This window comes from Scatophagus argus, chromosome 18, assembly GCF_020382885.2.
Source record: "Scatophagus argus isolate fScaArg1 chromosome 18, fScaArg1.pri, whole genome shotgun sequence".
NCBI lineage: Eukaryota > Metazoa > Chordata > Actinopteri > Scatophagidae > Scatophagus > Scatophagus argus.
The window spans coordinates 21,928,094-21,948,429 of NC_058510.1; the positions used below are offsets into that span (position 1 = coordinate 21,928,094).

The window sequence follows — 20,336 nt, forward strand, 5'->3', positions numbered from 1 at the left end:
CCCACTAATATGTGATCTTTATTAGAGGTTGACTGATTTTATTTATTTTGCTTAATGACTGTTGCCAATTTTACAAACTATTGTTAACTTGGCTGAGGTGGCAGATGACTGAGTAGCCTTCGCCAGTCATAGTTTTGTAATCTCCATACAGCCTCTGTCCACAGACCACAAGTGAAGTAATCTTGTCATCTACCTGAGATAACTTATTTATAAATCAAATTTAACTAATTTAACTTGGATCAGGCTGTAACTGACTGAGCCAATGATTAGCCCTTCTGTGCTGTCCTTCAAAACAACCTTCATTATTCTTCATTATTAACCGGTAGTTGGATGGAATTGCTTCCTTCTGAGAATCCGTCATGGTCAGGGCTGTCTGTTCTTGGGTTATCCACTCTGGGTGAGCCCCATCCATCAGCAGCTGGTTAATTTTTACTGCTACGTGTTTGTGGAGTGCAGTTGCCTTATTTAGCCAGTAGGTGTGGTTCGTATCAGAGCCAGGTGCTGCCCAGCTTTCATGCCTGACACTCTTTGTTGGATGTCTGCCATTGTGATGGTTACTGCGTCTTGTTTTAGGAGGTTGCTGTGGCATGCTGTTAGATCCACTAGCCACTGGGTATTAATGTTTTGTGATCCCTCCCTCTCCCATATGTTCTTCGAGTACTTTTCAGTCTCAACCCTGGGTGTTTTCACGTTATTACCCTGCCACTAGGAGTACACTTGAGATGGTGCGGTGATGAACATCATGTTTATTCTCCCAGCTTCTGCTTCTTGCGTGTATCTCTTCAAGGCAGGCAGCCAGAGCTGTGAGTCTTTGTTTGGCAGTCTCCAGTGCCTCAGGTATAAACATAGATAGCCCTTTTTTCATCAGGGTTATCTATGTCTGTTTCATGTATGTTTTCTGTAGCTCTGAGAGCTGAGTGACTTCTCTCCTTGATCTCCTTTGCCTGGATCTTGGCCTCCAGTCTCATCTTCCATTGGGGATAATGCTCTTTGTGGTGTACCTCAGCTCATTGATCTCAGTTATTGACTGCATTCACATCTTCTAGCAGACTTTTCTAAGGTACAGTGCTGAGTTTAATAGTTTGATGGCGACAGGCAGAAATGATTTCCTGTGTCGCTCTGTGGTGCACTGCGGGAGTAAGAGTCTCTGACTGAATGAGCTGTAGCTGATCAGCACATTGTGGAGAGGGCAAGTCCAGTATAGTCCTTATTTTGGACAACATCCTCCTCTCAGATACCACAGTCAGAGAATCTGTTCCTCTCCCACAACATGGCTGGACTTTCTAATGATTCTGTTGAGTCTGAATCTGCCCCAGCAGGCAACAGCAAATGGCACTGAACACAACCGACTCATAGAACATCCTCAGCATCATCCTGCAGATGTTGAAGGACCTCAGTCGCCTTCGAAAATAGAGGCGGATCTGGCTCTTTCTGTACACAGTGTCCATGTTCTTGCACCAGTGCAGTTCGTGGTCCAAGTACACCCCTAAGTACTTCTACTCTTCCATCACCTTCACAGTGGCCCCGTTGATGTCGGTGTGGGGTCACTGGAGCCTTAGTCCTCCTCAGGTTTGCTGCCAGTTCCTTGGTCTTTGTCACATTGAGCTGTAGGTGGTTTCTCTCGCTCCAAGTGACAAAGTTATCCACTACAGCTCTGTACTCTCTCTCGTCACCTCCAGTAATACACCGAACCACTGCAGAGTCATCAGAAAATTTCTGAAGATGGCAGGTCTCTGTGCAGTGCGTGAAGTCTGTGGTGTAAATAGTGAAGAGGAAGGGAGAGAGGACGGTCCCCTGTGGAACCAGGGTGTTGCTGATGACTTTGTCTGACATGCAGCACTTTCGGCGTATGTACTGTGGTCTGCCAGTCAGATAGTCTGCAATCCAGGACCACAGTGGGGCATCTACCTGCATCGCTGTCAGCTTCTCAGCCAACAGAGCTAGCCTGGTGGTGTCAAACACAGAAGTTAAAGAGCATGATTCTCACAGTGCTTGCCAGCTTGTCCAGATGGATGTAGACTCTGTTCAGCAGGTAGATGATGGCATCGTCCACTCCAAGGTGCCCGCTTCAGTAGAGGATCTGAAGGGGATCCCAAAGTGGTAGCACCATGTGCAGGAGCTGTTCCAGGACGAGTCTTTCCAGGGTCTTCATGATGTGTGACATCAGAACCAGAGGCCTGTAGTCCTTGGGGTCGCTGAGATCTTCGGGAATCCTCATTCCGGAATGAGGAATGATGTCTTCCACACTCTCTGCAGACTCAGACGCTTAGCTGAGGGGCACAGGCTTTCAGGACCCTCGGGCTCACAGCATCTGGACCTACAGCCTTGCCTGCATGGAGCCTCTTCAGCTGTCTTCTCACCTGCTCAGATGTGGAGATGAAAGATGAAAGTGACATATTTCGTCATTGGAGGGAACTCACTCCAATGAAATTCGTGCTCTGCATTTAACCCACCCAAGTGACGTGCACACACACACAGCAAACCCGGGGCAGTGGGCGACCGCGTGCAGCGCCCGGGGAGCAGTGGGGGTTAGGTACCTTGCTCAAGGGTACCTCGCTCAAGGGTACCTCAGCCATGGACACCGGTACGGGGAATCGAACCAGCGACTGGTTGTCGTTGAAGTGACTAGTGGGGGAGGGGTGCACGTGGTGCACAGGTGAGAGCGGTCCACCGAGGCTGGAGACGAGGCGTGATCGAGGCCATTCAGATGGAATCGGAGGAGGGTGTGGATTGGCTAGTTGCTGCTGTACTGCTGAGGAGTCATTTGAAGCGTGAGCTGGGGTCACTCTGTCGAATCTGTAAAAGAATTGATTGGCAGCTCATTCACCTGTTCCACATTGCCATCAACTCCTTCTCCACTGTTTGGCCTGTAACCCATGATGGTCTTCATGCCACTCCACACCTCTCTCATGTTGTTTCACTGAAGTTTCCACTCCAGCTTCCTCTTCTCCTTGGCATCCCTGATTCTTAGTCTCAGGATTCTCTGTATAGCTCTCACCTCAGCTCACGCTCGCTCTGAAAGCTTGCTTCTTGTCGCTGAGGATTTCTTAAATGTCCCTGGTTACCCACAGCTTGTTGTTGGGGTAACAGTTTATGGTTGTAGTAGGGACAATGGTGTCCACGCAGAAATTTATGTAGACGGTGATGGACTCAGTGAGCCCATCAATGTCCTGGCTGTGGGGTTCACAGAGTGCCTGCCAGTCTGCCACCTCGAAACAGCCCCAGAATGTCTCATTGGGCTCGTCTGTCCACCTCCTCACGGTCCTTGAAGTTGTGGGCAGATGCTTTACGAGAGGCAACATAGCAGGGGGAGAGATAGATCAGGTCATGATCTGACCTATCCAGTGGGGGGAGGAGGGAAGAGCTGTAAGAATCCTTTAAATTAGCATACAGTAGGTCTATTGTTCTCCCCTCTTTGGTGGGACAGTTCACAAACTGAGTGAAAGTGGGGAGTGTTTTGTCCAGGTTAGTATGGTTAAAATCACCTGAGATAGCAATGAATGCACTTGAGTGCTGAGTCTGTATATCTTGCCTAAGGGTCCACACTGAATATCTAGCCCCACGTTGACTGGGGCTTGAACCCTGGCCTCCTGTACCGACATTAGTGGTGTTTTATTTTTGTATACATTATATATAATGTGTGTGTGTGTGTGTTGTATGCATATGTATCCTAATGTTCCATACTTATAATTTGTTACATAAATTTAAAATTCTTTGTTTTTTAAAAATCAGTCAACCTCTAATGCTAATTGGTTAGTTCAGTGTAAGATCACACTCTTACACGATAGTTCGATAGTTTTGTGAAGTATCTCTTTCGTATCATATCTGTGTAGTTACTAAGTCATTTTATTCACTTATGAAAGCTACCATGTAGCTTGATCATTTTTTGCACTTACAAGCTGCAGGCACTCACCTTAATGTAGCATTCCATTTCAAATGATGCAGCTGACAATTCAGTTTTTTCTCGATAATTTCTGTAAATTGCTGCTCTAGTATTTCTGGCATTTGAACTGTGTATGTGAGATTAAGTCAAAATAAAGTACAGTGTGCAATATATGTGTGTTTACGCTAATGAAGAACATGTCACCCGGTACATTAGTGTGGCTTACTGATGTGTTGTTGTTTTTATATACATATATATAGATATATATATATATATATCTATATATATGTGTGTGTGTGTGTGTAGTTTTGGGACACATAGCCTTATCATAGAGTAATAAGTTGTATCACGTTTTGGATACAGGTTTCATCTTAATTTTTTAAATTGTTAAGAGTGCATTAGTCATCTAAATTACATTTATTGTAACTTTTTTTTGCATGTTTTCTTCTTTCCTGTCCTATTCTTGTAATTGAAAACAAAACAAACAGAAAACAATAAACATGAAGGATTCTACACATGTGGTACAGTCGCACTGAAGTAAAGAGCATATAGGAAAAGAAGCATTCAAGTATGTTGTGTGTGACTGGGTCATTCCAGATAGCCTTGGTGAACAACTTCCTGAAGTTGGGTTTAAACGAGCTGAAGCTGAGATTCCGTGAGAGGCTCACAAAGAACTTGTACGACCAGTACCTGCGGTAAGTACAAAGGCAGTACTAAAACTGATCTCTCAACATACTTGATCTTCTGAATATCATTTAATCTTTTGCGTCATTTATCAAACAAATCTAGTGCTATATGGCTGCAGCTTCTCACATGTAATGGTTTATTGCTTTTTTAAGTTTTATGTTTGGAACTTGAATATCTTTGGTTGGACCACATGAACATTTTGAAAACATGACCTTGGGCTCTGGGAATTGTGATAGGCATTTCTAATTTATTTATTTATTTACTTATTAGTTGTAAATAAGATAAATTGATACAAAATAATCATGAGTTGCAGCTAGACATAAAGAACAGGTTTGCGTCCAAGAGTAGCTGACAGTGCATAATATAAACCATTATGATGCAATTCTACGCAAACAGGACATAAAATAAGTCAAAGCTTAGAAACATTTAAAATAAATCAGCTCATATTCAACACTGTGTGCAACTTACTGAAATCTTACTTGTGAATATGAAACAGAAGCCTCTCTCTAACCATTGCCATAATGCTCAATTAGTTAGTTAATTAGTTAGAAATTTCTTTGATTGCTGGGGGCTTTTTTTTTTCTATGCTGAGAACTGCTATTCATTAAAGAACCATGGATAGTGTCTGTTGTCAGGTATGCTGTCTGCTTTATAGATTATTTAAAGTTGGCCATAAGCAAAATAATAGGACCTCTTTTATATAAAAACATGTGAACCATATTAAGCGGCAGTTGCTGGCTGTGCCATGGGGAACCATCCTGCTTCACACGATCAGGGCTCTGGGCAGGTGGTGGGCGGAGCGACCAACTGATTCAAACATTTTTGCCCGATGGCACAAAAAAGGCTGGGAAACACTACCATAGTACAATGCAATTAAGTAGTAAATTGCAATATAGTGACCCATTCATTGGGTGGGAACAACAAGGAACTCCAAGTCTTTCTCAGAAAACTTGACTTTATGTTTCTGATCTATTCAGAATCTTTAATACACACCTGGAGATTATATGGTTCTCTCTCTTCTGTGATAAGTAAAATCATGTGTTCTCTGTGTTTTTTTTACTTCTTTTGACGTCTTCACACTGTGTTCTGGCTCTTCAGAGGTTTCACCTATTACAAAATGGGAAACCTGGACAACCGGATAGCCAATGCTGACCAACTGCTCACACAGGATGTGGAGAAATTCTGCAACAGTGTGGTGGACCTTTACTCCAATCTCAGCAAGGTACCAAACTTTATTGGATCTTAGCTAAGTAATGTTCTGAAATCTTCTAGCATGGACAGTGAATAAGAAATCTAGGGTAAGAGTTCTGTGCAGGTCTCATCACTACTTTGTGTCGGTGTAGGTTCTCAGCCATCCAGGTCATGGTAGTTAAAGTGCTATAAACAAAGGCAACCAGATATATTTAGGTTGTTGAAGACGTTTCACTTCTTGTCCGAGAGGCTTCTTCGGTTCTGAGATTGAAGGAGAAAATTTTTTAACCTCTAGTTGGGTGATCACCATGGAGGTGGTCTTGAGGGTCATTGACACTTCATGCCATCATGTGAGTCGTTATGGTTACATAAGCCAAGGTGTGACTCGAGTCCAGATGAGCTGACTCTCCTGTGCTGTGCCATGCATCTGTGGAGTGGTTGTTTGGTTTCTCCTATGTGAAGGTCTGAGCACTCCTCACTGCACTTTACCGCATATACCACATTGTTTAGTTTGTCTGTAGGTGTTTTGTCTTTTGGGTAGACCAGTCTTTATCTGAGGGTATTGCTGGCTTTCAAGTTTGGTGTTGTTTTCCATGTTTCCTAGTTGATTTGACAAAGTCCCAATTTGGATAGTAAAGTCAAATCAAGTGTGTTTTATTGTCATCTCAGCCATATACATGTACACAGTGAGATGAAATTACGTTTCCCCAGGAACAATTTGGTGTTACATCTAACAAATAAGAAAGACACTGAGACAGGACAAGACAGAATCTATGCAATCTAAATATACACATTTAGGACACGAAGACAGGACAAGACTAATAACAAAACTGGGTTTTTTTCTTTTTTTTAGACATAATACAGAGTAATTGTAGTGTATAAAGTAGTACCGTATATACTAGTATATATAAATGTATAAATAGCAGCAGGGAGAAATACATGCAGAGTATATACCATATGCAGAGCAGCAGCAGTATATGCTGTATATAAAAGTAGTAATAGTAGTATGTAGAGTATTATATGAGTGTAAATATATAGTTAAATAAAAATAGGTAACAGCAGAGAGAAAGTGCAGTTGTGCTTTTAAGGTACAGTGTGCAACTCAAGTCAGGAAGTTATTTATCAGTCTGATTGCCTGGGGAAAGAAGATTTTTCTCATTATGGATGTGCGGGCAGTGATGCTGCAGTACCTTCTGCCTGATGGCAGTAAGGGGAAGAGTGCACAGAAGGGATGTTTAGTGTCATTGATAATACTTGTGGCTTTGCGCAGACACTGGGTGTGGAAAAGGTCCATGAGGGAGGGAAGAGAGGCCCCAATTATCTTTTCTGCCATTCTTACAATTCTCTGCAGGGCTTTTTGGTCTGCAGCAGTGCAATTTCCAAACCACACTGTGATAGCGCGGCAGAGGATACAAAAAGGGAGTCAAAAAGTGGGTAGTAGGTCCAGCAAGGTGCACCCCGAATCAGATCTGCACTTTGCTGGGCCTCTGCCTTACTACCACCTATTTCAAGTACAATGGAGGTTTCTATAGACAAAAGCACGGATGTGCCATAGGTTTACCGGTGTCCTCCCTTGTGGCCAGCCTTTACATGGAGGAGTTTGAAAGCAAAGCACTGAGCACCTTCAGTGGAACAAAACCTAGCCACTGGTTTCGGTATGTGGATGACACCTCAAACTCAAAACCTCAAAAAGCAGAGGCCTTCACTGACCACATCAGCTCCATGGACCATCACATTAAATTCACCAGGGAGGATCCTAAGGGAAATACATTTCCATTCCTGGACTGTATGGTCATTGACAATGAAAGAAACTTGAACATTGAAGTTTAAGGGAAACCCACACACACAGACCAAGGTGACCACCCCACTGGAGATTAAATACCTGGAACTCCCAATCAATCTCAGAACTAAAGAAGAGAGGTGAAATATTTTCAACAACCTAAAGATATCTTGTAGCACTACAATCACTACTTTGTGTACCAGGAAGACACCCTCATCCTGTTTCATGTATGAAAGACCCTTCCATCAGCAGTATAGACTGTAGAGGGCAAGCAGAGGTTTGAAAATTTAAAGATAACAGAAATTATTATATATCTTAGGTATTAAAATGTTTTTTTGTAGATATTGTAAAATTTGTCCATCAATTACAAGGTTCACTCACATGGCGTGGTCAAGGTGTGTCATCATTGGACAAAGGAAATGTACACATCCTCATTTAAGCCAGCAATTGCATGGGGCCATTGCCCACACTTTCCTGCTGCTGGGGCATAATAGCAGGCCTGCCTAGCAGCTGCAGTTCTGAAATAAAATTTCCTCAGGTGAATTTTGAGTCCCAGAATCAGTAGCAAATATATACATCAGATTGTTACATTGATCAGCCACAACACTAGCACTACTGACAGGTGAAGTGAATAATATTAATCATCTAAGAAGAAGAAGAATCACTTTATTGGCAGTATATATATATTTACATACGTACACTGAATTTGTCTTCTGCATTTAGTCCATCCTTATTTGAACACACATGCAACATCCAGCAAATTACATGCAGTGAAACACACAGGAGCAGTGGGCTGCCACTATGGGGGGGAATTGGGGGTTAAGTGCCTTGCTCAAGGGCACATCAGCCGGCTAATGGAGGGGGAGATTTTTCTCATTAATCACTTCACCACACCCAAATTTTTCCCGCCCATCTGGTGGGGAAATCGAACCGACAACCTTCCGATCACAAGTCGCTTCTCCTACCTCTAGGCCACGGCTGCCCCCATCTGTTTACTATGCAGTGTTCCTCGGAGAGGCCTTGGGCTCTGGCAGTCAGGTGAATATTGTTTGACATACACCTAAACACTGCAGACCAAATACCTCCAGAAGTACTGTGTCCCTTCCCCTGACAGATCAGAGCTATTTTGGTAGTATAAGGGAGACCTACAAAATATCAAGCACGTGGTTTTAATGTTGTGGCTGATCGGTGTGTGCCCTTGTCTCATGCTACCGTTTAAAAATAATGCAACTATAATGATATGGAATTATATTCATGCCACAATTCAGAGTGCGCACAGGGAAATTTTGAGTGCGTAAAATTAAAATCGAGAGCACAAAAATCGATTCTGTGCTCAAAAATTTTTTTCCTCCGCACTCAGGCAGATTTCTGCATGCTCACAATGCGACTTTCCCTCAGTCTGCCTCAGCCACGCTCGCTCAAGTTTGCACCTACACAATCTTTAGGACGGAAAAATAACGAGTCTTGTTAAGCTAACAGCAAAAAAGACACGGCTATGTATACAGCACTGTTTAGAATCCTCGTTACCTTGCAGTCTTAGTAAAACTCTATGGGGTGGTCACCATTTTTGCGGGTGAAAGTTTTTTGTTTACATCACTTTGTGTTAGATACGGTGCTGCGAGTGAGAGAGGATGGAAAAATGGACCATACTGAGACAAGCTGGACCCTGTTCCAAAGGCTTGGTTCCTCGAAAAAGTTAGTAAAATTGGTGGAATGGATCCATATGAGCACATTGACTGGACAATGGATATAAATGCCGTGATTGTCCGGAGCTGAGCTTGTCCTCTCGTCAATGGTGTTAGTTATTACACCGGCGAAGAATTTAGGAATTACCTCATTTGAAGTGTTATTTATGTGTTTGCACGCAGTCTTCTGCTGTTGGCACCTTTTCTGCACTGTCACAGGAACTTTAACAGCGTCACTGCACTGCACAAGAATGTTTGTAATAAACTGAAAAGACTTTAAAACAAGAAGTGTTCAGACATTATTGCTTGAGAGCTTCTCCAGACTCTCCAGGTGTCCAAACCGCCCAAAGGGAGCAACAATCAAACGTTTTGATTATCATCACCTTAGATCCCGGGTCACAGTTCTGCAACTCGCAGGCCGAGAAACAGACTGCTGTATTTTTTCTGTAACTTTTCCTTTTTCCTTTTACCGACGTGGATCGCTGGGCAATCAGCTGATCGCACGTTAAGAGCCTTTGTTAAGGACGAAACAAAGTTTGTTAACTTCTTCAACGGTGACATGTTGAGAATAAATAGAAATAAAGCAAAGGAAGATTAACAGCCATTCATTTTATTTTCAGAAAATACATGAATAAAATACAGTGCACAGTCTGATTTTTCTCAATGCACTCACTCTGTTTCTCAGTCACTATCTGGTATCACATGGCCTTGTTGTTTAATGACAATGCTGGGAGACATATTACTTAAAGCACAACACAGTCACAATGAAGGAAAATTCCTCACCGTCAAGTGGAACGAGTAGGCTCACTGGTATGGTGCGCTGAAGTATGTTATATTTGTTGTGTACCAAACCTATAACTCTTTCTACACGGACCCTTAGGTGAGCTGCTGCGTCTCCTCCACAGATTTCGAGTCCATTTGAGCACGTCGTCTTGTGAAGCCTGGGCTTTTCACCTTGGCACACGTTAGTCTAACTTTAACATCCCCGATGTTAAATCCACTATCTGCCAAAACCAAATCTCCTGATAACCGTTTATTGAGGATGCCACACTGCTCGGTCAGGTGCTTGTCACTTACACACCCTCCCCACCCTTTAGAAATGAACGATCTCACCCCATCGTTTCTTTACAGAAGCGATCATATGAACGATCGCGACAGTTAACGACACAGCATGTTTGCACCATGTTTTAACTTGTGTAAACACACTTTGCCGTTGCCCATAAAGCCCATAATGCATTGCAGTTTTCCTACTCCGCTACATCACACTTTCGAGCTCCATGGTAAAACTTCCCACGTGGATGCTGCAATGTGATTGGAGCAGATGCAGCCAATCACAAGTTTTTGCCATCCCAGTGCTCTGGTTGGTTGACCTTTGTGGCACATTTATAAGGTGCAAACTTGAGCGAGCGCGGCTGAGCGTGCAGAAGTCTGCCTGAGCGCGAAGGAAGATATTTTTTGAGCACAGAATCGATTTTTGTGTGCTCAACCATAAGTTTTGTGCGCTGGATTTTAATTTTTCGTGCTCAAAATTTCCTGTGCGCGTTCAGAATTGTGGCATGAATATAATTCCATATAATGAGTGAAAACACGGCTGGGTTAGCCCAGCAGTTTTTGCTGTTCCAGGATCAGTGCTACTTGATATTCCTTGCCCCCACTTTGACCTGATTTTCGAAGTGTTTCACTGATTGGAGCAAGTGTCCTCCTTATTGGTTACACAATTGATATTACAAGTAATGTATGCCCAACTGAGTTTGAACTTTTCTTAAGGTGTTGGAATATTATTTGTTAAACTTTCTGTTCTCTCTCTGTCCTGCAGCCTCTGTTGGATATTGGTCTGTACATCTTCAAGTTGACAAGTGCCATTGGTGCACAGGTAAGCAGGTTATCTTCTGCAGATTTTCTTCAGTTTGTGAAAATATAGTAAGCACATATACCACACGTAGGAGCATAACTACATGTTTATATATATTTTTCTTCATATACTATATCATAATTAAATGAAAAACATTTAAGATATATATTTTTTTCATCATATTAATGACAAAGTTGTGTTTCAGTCTTGCTCAGCCAAACCAATTCATCATCTGCCCTAGTCTGCAATGATTCCTGCAGATGTTGTGTACAATGCTCAAAAAATTTAAGGACTATATTGAATAACACACCCCATCTACCATAAAAGTTGCTCTCAATTCCAAAAAAGTTGTGACCTTGTGTAAAAGGTGAATTAAACAGAATGCAGTGAATTACAGATCCCTTTTGTCCTAAATACAATTGAATACCAAGATGAAATATTTAATGTTCATATTTGTTGGTTTTGTAAATATGCACTCATTCTGAATTTGATGCCTGTAACATATTTAAAAAATGTTGGGAAAGGGACAAGAAAGACTGGGAAAGTTATGGAATGCTCAAACACGTGTTTGGGACATTCCACAAACGGGCCAAATGGTAAAAGATGATAGTATTATGATTGGGGATGAAAGGGGCATCCTTAATTTTCAATTTAATTTCAGTTTATTTATATAGCACCTTTGTAAAATTGTATCTAGATGCTTTACAGAGACCCAGAGCCTGAACCCCCGAAAAAGCAGACAGTGGCAAGGAAAAACTCCCTTTTAACAGGAAGAAACCTTGAGCAGGACCTGGCTTGCAAGGGAGAACTATCCTGCTGATAGTCGGCTGGGTGAAGGGGCGGGAGAGGTAGACAGGACAGAGAGGATGAGAGAGAGAGAAACGTACATGCAGTAAACATCATAAATTACAAGGAGAGACATGACAGGTTGTTATAATTGGAATTCTGAAGACTATGTATTGTATGTATTTGTTTTTTAGCTGATATGTTGTTTAAGTTAGTTATAGTGGCACTACATAGAAGAACCACATGGGCAGCAGCCTAAGTTCATGAACAAAAAACACTTTGCCAATTACACAACAAATGCACAATTACCACTTTGTGAAAAACTGCACTGAAAAATAGTCCAGCATTTTAAAAATGTTAGGTAGCTTCTTATTAAACGTTAAACATCTGGGAAAAACTGTTTCTCCACTGTATTTCAGCACCAAGCACCACTGATGTAAACACAGTCTGGCCCCCCTTGTTCAACCCAATGAGTGCAACACTTGTGTGAAATGTGCAGGGAGGTGGACACAGAATGATTCGTATTTTATCCATTTCATTTTCCTACAACGAGACATCATCCTGGAGCAAGCGGGGCTAGCATGGTTGCCACCTTTTTTCTCTCCTCTCGGTGCAGTCCAGCTTGTCTGTTTAAACAGCTGAAAGGTGCAGTGGGAAATGAATATCTCAAATTATGTTAATCCACAGATCTGAACCTTGTGCCTCCTTCTTCATTATTCATAGGTAAAACATGTTTCAGCAATGAAACCCAAAAAAATAAAATTAGCTACTGGTCACTGTTTCTTTTGGTTTCTTTATGCTTTACACTGCTTTCCAGCTTTTTCAGAATCAAGGTTATAAATTTTGTAAACTGTGTAATAAGGGGATTTGTTTATACAGATACAGAGGAGTCATGTTTGAAAGCATGAATAATCCGGTGACAGGACCTGTTATTACTGAAACACTGTACAGCACCACTGAACTTTGCGTGTGATCATCAGAACTCCAAACTTAGTCGCCAATTTTCAGAGATGAGTGCAGGTTTTAGCTAAGGAAAGGTGTGTCAGTGTTTGGGGACACTAGGAAAAACAGTATGCTGTTGGGTACAGTAAATAATAATCACAGAGAAGAAGACGAAGAAGAACAAGTGCACCATGCTGTTCATGCATTCATGATGTAAAACTAGTGCACCTGAGCAGAGCCAGCTATGTTGTTCCTGTTTTAGGTGTTTTTTTATTTACTTTTAAAGAAGAAAAAGTATGAGTTTTAACACAACAAATCTTATCAGAGCTATGGAATGTTAAATTGTCAGCGCATTCTCACCATCCCGTTCCCCATCCCGAAAGCGTAGGGGAGTGGACCAGACTGTATGGTGACTAACTGATAAAATCATTATCGGCTTTGTAGAAATACAAGATAATTTCAAATAACATTGAAGATTTGCAGAATTGAGCTAATTGTATTATAGTTGTATTGTATACCACATGTGAATGTGGGAGGAATGATATGAGGCTGATTGCTGTGCACCCATTTCCAGTTGGACTGTAATGTGTGAAAAAAAAAAAAACTGTAATGTATTAGATCAGAGTAATCGCCCCTCTGTCTAGTTGATATTTGTTAGGTGAAGGATTTACCACTTGGATTTGTGTATTAGGACTGGGGAAGACAGAAATTACATGCTTTCTGATTCGATACATTCTGAAAAACTGAATTGTGTTGTCTAATTGCGTTGCAGTGCTGATTTCTGTGATGCATGTTTAAGTGTTTTCTATTTGCTTCACTGATTTTGTATGGTTTCACTGATTTATTTCCTTTCTATTTTGCAGTTATTGGTAGTCAGATGTGACTCTTACTGGATTTTCTCATTTAAAAATGTCAAACTCACTACAGCAATTAACCATGTTACATAGGGATGTAATATTTTCCTGGAGGTGAAAGGCACATTCCCTATGTTACAGTGCAAACAACTTTCCCAGTTGTTATTAAAACTTCACAAAGTTTTCATTTGAACTCTTTTACATGTATGGAAGAGTATGCCGATCCTTTTATTATTTTTATATTTTCAGCAAGATTTTTCCTTTGTCATTGTATGTCACCATGATCTTCAACACACACATCCTACAGTTGGAGTGTTACACAGTGACTTCATTGTGTTCACCTTCCCTATATAGGGCCCAGCCATAATGATGGCATACCTGCTGATCTCAGGTCTGTTCCTTACCAGACTGAGGAGGCCAATAGGAAAAATGACAGTCACTGAGCAGCGCTACGAAGGAGAGTATCGCTACATCAACTCTCGCCTTATCACCAATAGGTAAGGCCCTATGATCACATAGCCATAGAGGAGACTGATGTATTTTGACCAACACTATATGGAATATTGGGACGTTTGACTGTTACACCAACAGAGACTTTATTGACATTACATTCTAAATACATAGACGTTAATATGAAGTTGGTTTCCCTTTTGCAGCTTGCACTCTTCTGAGATGGCTTTCAACAAGATTTTGGAGCGTTTCTGTGGGAATATTTACCCATTCATGCAGTGTTGCAATAGTGAAGTCAGATACTGATGTTAAACGAAAAGTCCTGGCTTGCAATTTCCATTTTGTCCCAAAGGTGTCTGGTGAGGTTGAGGTCTGGGCAATGTGCGGATCAGTGCAGTTCTTTCACACCAACCATTGCCACAAAGAGTTGGTATGCTAGAGTTGGTATGCTGAAGCATTAAGATTTCCTTTCATACCTGGATGAGGTTGCCCCACATCCCCCCAATGCAGTGAGGCAGGTAACGTTTCCTGGCATCAATCAAACCCAGACTTGGTCCATCAGACCACCAAACAAAGAAGTGTGATTTGTCATTCCACAGAGCATGTTTCCACCACTGCTGTCATGTGGTGGTGTGCTTTGCACCAGTCCATCCAGAACTTAAAAACATTGAATTTGGTGATGAATAGGCTCCCTCCGCACAGTTTTTGTGCTGATATTAATGCCAGTGGATGTTTGGAACTCTTCAGCTATGGAATCAGCAGAGCATTGGCAACTTTTAGACACCATGCACAGACCCAGCTCTGTGACTTTACGTGGACTTCCAATTCATGGCTGAGTCGCTGCTATTCCTAAACACTTCCAACAGTACCACTCACAGTTGACCATTGTTTTCACAATTGTTTGTAAATGCAGACTGTGTGTCTAGATGCTTGATTTTATACACCTGTGGCAATGGGTCTGATTGAAACATCTGAATTCAGTAATTAAGAGGTATGTCCCAATACTCTTCTCCACATAGTGTATCTTAAATTTTAAAGATAGGTAAATAGATACTTTATTTACCCTCAGGGAAATTCAGTATCCAGTAGCATTGGAACAAAGACAAAAAACACAGAGCAGTATGCAATAAAGTATTAAAGAGAAGGAACAGCAGCCAACAAGTACTCAACACCTCTGGCAACTCCTTCAGGATTCTTGGAAAACCATTCCACTACCTCATGGGGCATGAGAATGCAAAGAGTGTGCAAAGCTGTCATCAAAGCAAAGGGTGGCTACTTTGAAGAATCAAAAATATAAAACATATTCTGGATTATTTAACATGTTTTTGACTGCATAATTCCATATTTGTTCTGTCATAATTTCAAACTTTTCAGGTATTAATATACAATGTTGAAAACATTGTATATAAATGGCATTTCCACCATTGGACTAACCTATTTTTTCACTTCTGGAGCCTTTGTTTTCTTCCACTGTCTATAAAATAACTCGATAGACTGATATTATAGCCACAGTGATAACGAAAGATGCAAACTTTTAGACCAGTTCCTAAGTAACTTTGGACTTTTGGACACAGTGAATATACAAGGCTGCACTAATGAGTAAAAACTCAGTAGCTGAGCTGTCTTGACAACATGAGAGGGGTTGCTTTGGATAAATTCAAAGATAAATAATGTGGAAAAAAATGTCATTCCATCTTATCAAATGCTTCCTCCTCCCCATCAAGGGAGATAATATAGTGTAACAACAGTCTAACTTTGTCAATTCAGGATCTATTTTTCACAGTCTTTTCTGGGGTGGAGTGAATGAAGTTTTGTTATACATTCTGCAGCCACACAGTTGACATTTTGGTCAGGACTGACATTAAAACTTGTAGCTTGTAAAATTGAAGCATTTCCCTTCAGAAACATCCAATAAAATTTACAACACTGGGGTAATCTATAAACTCTTTATAGTACTCTACTGGGAATCCCTCATGGCCAGGTGATTTCCCTTTTTTCACTGAGGAAGCTTCTTTCCTTATTTCAGCTGCTGTTACAGACAATTCCAATCCTTCTGTTTTCTCAGGCTGCAGCCTGGGTATATATGTGTTTGGAGAAAACTGTTCCACATCTTATTGTGTACTATTCATAAATATTGACAATGTATATAAATTTTCATCCTTTATTTTTTTAAATATTTTGTGATTGAATTATTGAAATTTTATTGTCATCGCATCTTTAGCCCCACTTAATGACATGTGGTTTAAATCTTAAAATGCAAAATTCAAGCAGAAAATGTGGAATTTGGGAATTGAAGAAAAGGAAAAAAATTAAAATGTATTTCATAATTCCCTAAATAGGTAAATACACCAGCTGGTTAAAACCCTGTCACTGCTACAGATATTTACTATTACACTATATTGATATATTTTTTCTCTATAGTGAGGAGATTGCCTTCTACAATGGAAACATGAGAGAAAAACAGACCGTTCATTCCACATTCAAGAAACTGGTAGGTAACAGATTAGCAGTTTCCCACAAGTTGTGAATGTACATGTGTCCACACAGATACTGCTTTACTCATTTTTAGCAGATTGACTAGTTACTCTGTCACCTCTGACCACAGCCAGCATCTTAGATTGGTGTGGTTGCAGTGGCGGTCCTAGCCTGAATGGCTCCCTGGGCAAACAGCCCCTGTGGTGCCCCCCGCCCACACCACCCACTGGCCCACGCCCCTCACCAACCCAAAGACAAAATCAGGTGAAAAGCATATGTGTAAAATTTATTAAGATAGAGATAAAATAAAACAAACTAAACTTTAAACAACCAATTTAAAGTGCACAACTATAAATATATAAATATGTGCAAGAAAATACACAGTTCACATCACAAGCATAGAAAAGCACAACAAAGAAATGAGAACAATTGAATAAAAATAACAATAAAAACACAAGTCTAAATACACAAATCCTTAACACATACAGAACTAAAGCCTGACCCTTCTGGTGACAAAATCTCCAATCAATTACTAGGAAAAAAGAAATCTGATGCCACCTTACTTAGCCCTCTGCGTACCAACTCGGTCCTTATGCTGTCTGTCAGAGGTGATAGCCAGTCTGCAGGGTCTGTTGAAAGAGGCTCTTCACCAGTGGCAGTTGAACTTTGTGGGGGTTCAGGCATTTCTGTAGAACAGCACATTTGATTTGGTATTATTCAAAGCACACACCAGTAGAACAAAACAGGGTTTTAAGAAATAGCAAAACTGGATTAGTCACAACTAACAGGAAAAAATGTGTACAGGCAGTTAAAATTCACAGATAAAAACACACTGCTATTTCTATCTTCACACACACACACACACACAAATAAGAGCAAAATACCACCCATCAATAGGCTCCTGTTGGGGAGAAGCAGCAGCAAACTCCTCGTGGCCTTCTTGAGACATGGCAAGAGATGCCATAGAACCCAGCAGCTGTAGAGGTGGATGGGATCTCCTCATTGGGTCATCCTCTACTACAGATGAGGCATCTGTTGCTGGAGACTCATCCTGGGCAGGAGGCGCTCCAAAAAATTTTAGCAGTGCCCCTGGAAAAGTGCATCAATGTAAACATGCATGAACGGCACACTTAAATACATTAGCTATCACTTAATATCATTACACCTATTATCTGCTATTAACCTACAGATTAACCAACGGGGAGAAATGCTACATTGCCCAGATTCTATTAACGTTATACTGAGACAGAAAATAATGGACGAAATGTGGGCATCGTCTGTCTTTTTAAGGCTAGCTTACTGAACGGAAAATTCCGATGGCCAAATACAGTACCCAGCGATAACCAAATGGTCGCAAGGCAATGACAGCAAAGGTGCTGATAGCTTAATTGTAGACACATTTATTGGTATGTATGTTAATTCAGATAATGTTCAGGTAAACTATAACTGGCACACAAAATAGCAAACAAACTAATGGCCGCTAAACAATTAACGTTAGCCCCTTTTCATAACGTAATTATAGTTGTACGCTACAGAGGGAACATTAGCTACATACCTTTGTCTTTGGACCGTTTCTTCTCTTCTTCTTTGCTTTTCTTTCTGAAATAAGCACCCAATAGCTTTGGTCTTTTTCTATCCAATATGTTTATTACCTGAGTCGGGAGTCGCCTCGGGAATTCACAGGTTACGCTAAACATCACCCTGACGAGACGGACAGCAGGGGTCAAGACTAAACCAATTCATTGCTGGTGTACAGATTGGTGGTCTCATTTTTGTATAGTAAGGATATGTTATTAGCCTTTGCACAACTAAGACAGACGAAAAACAAGAGTGTGTGGAAATTGAAATAGGCCTATAGTAGGCAACTATCTAGTGTTATGAATGAAATTTACTTTAAGCGCAATTAGGAGGATCCCGTTCCCCCTCCTCCTTATTCCACCTTGGTGAGTAACCCTATCTCCACCCCCCACCCCCCTCTTACAGAGTTGCAGTAACTGCAGCGGCGCTTTCGGAGGGGCGCCAGGGGGCGCCAATTATTAATTGATCATTTATCTATTTTTTATATTTTTTTTTTGCGGGGGGTGGGGCGGGGATCCTCGTATGCCGTTTTAATAGGTGTAGGTATAATTGGAATGGTTGCCAGATTCATTCTCCACAAGTAGAATTTGTGCAAGTCCACATTAATGTTTGTCTTCCCAAATTCAGAATGTGAACATATATTTATTTTGTCTTCCAGGTAGACCACCTGCATAACTTCATCTTCTTTCGCTTCTCCATGGGATTTGTGGACAGCATAATTGCCAAATGTAAGTAAATATATCACTTATTTTAACTGACAGCATTTGTGTTAAATTCCTCTTGATAATTATGATAATTATTTGCCCTGATGTACCCAGGGTAAGTGGTAAGAAAAAAATTCATAGTATCAAGACAAAAATGATGAGCAATAATAATATATGTACAGTATATATAGCAATAATATTATATTATTATTTAAAAAATATATATATATATATATATATATATTTTATTTATTTTTTTTTTTTTCCCTTCCTTAAATTGTGTCGAACAAGTCAGTCAACACTGGCACTGACTCCTGGTACAAAACTTGTGTTTTAATCAAGGGCAGTAAAATCTATAGCAGATAAAAGGTAAGAGACAACATCATTGTCTCTAGCCATGTGAAAAAGCTAAATTCTCTAGAATTTGTGCAAATACAAGCAGTAAAATGTTTGTGTGCAATATATTAATGAAATGAAGCCCACTCAAAAGCAAAAGTTGATATGTGGGTTTATTCTATGTTCTCGTGTGTCCATATGTTGTGTCTCCGTAGATCTGGCTACTGTGGTGGGCTACCTGGTGGTCAGTAGGCCATTCCTAGACTTGTCCCACCCACGACATCTGCACAGTTCACATTCTGAGCTCCTGGAGGTCAGAGAAAGTATCCACATACTCACACACAACTTCTAGTCTCCTTGATTCGGTGGCAAATTAAAACTGTTATATTTTGGATTATGATAGTTTTGACTTAAGTATCTGCATGTTGATATTCATGAAAATGAATGAAATCATGGCCTTGTCAATTCAGACTTTTCAAATCAGTGCATACAGCTGCATAAGCACAAAACAATGAATTTGTTTTGTCAAAAATGAACATATCTGATTACAGAACCACCACCTTTCAGTGAAGAAATACTAATCGCTACCTGATAGAAAATGTATAAAACAGTACAGCTTACTTTGTAAATTCTGTGCAGCAATGTTTTTGGACTGTGAGGTTTAACTGATGTGATTGGACCTGTGTGATCTGTAGGACTACTATCAGAGTGGGAGGATGCTCCTGAGAATGTCCCAGGCCCTAGGCAGGATTGTACTGGCTGGCAGAGAGATGACCCGCCTCTCAGGGTGAGAGTTAAAAAATATTCCAAAAAAAAAACATCATAAAAAGTATTTTTTCCCTTCAAACCCCCTGCTCTCCATGCAGAAACTGTGATAGTGTGGAAACTTAAAACTAGTGACACTGAAAAATACTATTTTAAGCATAATGTGGCCCAGATAGGATCCTTTTGTTGATATGATATGTGTTTGTCAGTGACCTAAGTGGTCAAAAATGAATTGTTAAATAAACAACAACTTTATGTGTTGGTCTCATGATAAAGTTGTTCTTTATTTTGCAAACACTGCTGTTGTATTTCAAGGCTATGTCCCTTATCAGTGCCACCTGAAATGAGGTGAAGTTGTACCAGAAATC

The 20,336-nt window shown here is 40.8% G+C and overlaps 1 protein-coding gene across 3 annotated transcripts in view; it reads left to right on the forward strand.

Annotated features, from left to right (window-relative positions):
* The window catches only part of LOC124049315 (ATP-binding cassette sub-family D member 3), a 53,746-nt gene that overhangs the window by 23,154 nt on the left and 10,256 nt on the right, over positions 1-20,336 (forward strand). For all 3 annotated transcript variants that reach the window (XM_046370806.1, XM_046370805.1, XM_046370807.1), the window contains 8 exons: positions 4,481-4,578; positions 5,669-5,792; positions 11,043-11,099; positions 14,015-14,157; positions 16,532-16,601; positions 18,822-18,891; positions 19,419-19,516; positions 19,899-19,990. In XM_046370806.1, coding sequence (XP_046226762.1) covers positions 4,481-4,578; positions 5,669-5,792; positions 11,043-11,099; positions 14,015-14,157; positions 16,532-16,601; positions 18,822-18,891; positions 19,419-19,516; positions 19,899-19,990 — 752 coding nt within the window. The remainder of the gene's footprint in view (positions 1-4,480; positions 4,579-5,668; positions 5,793-11,042; positions 11,100-14,014; positions 14,158-16,531; positions 16,602-18,821; positions 18,892-19,418; positions 19,517-19,898; positions 19,991-20,336) is intronic.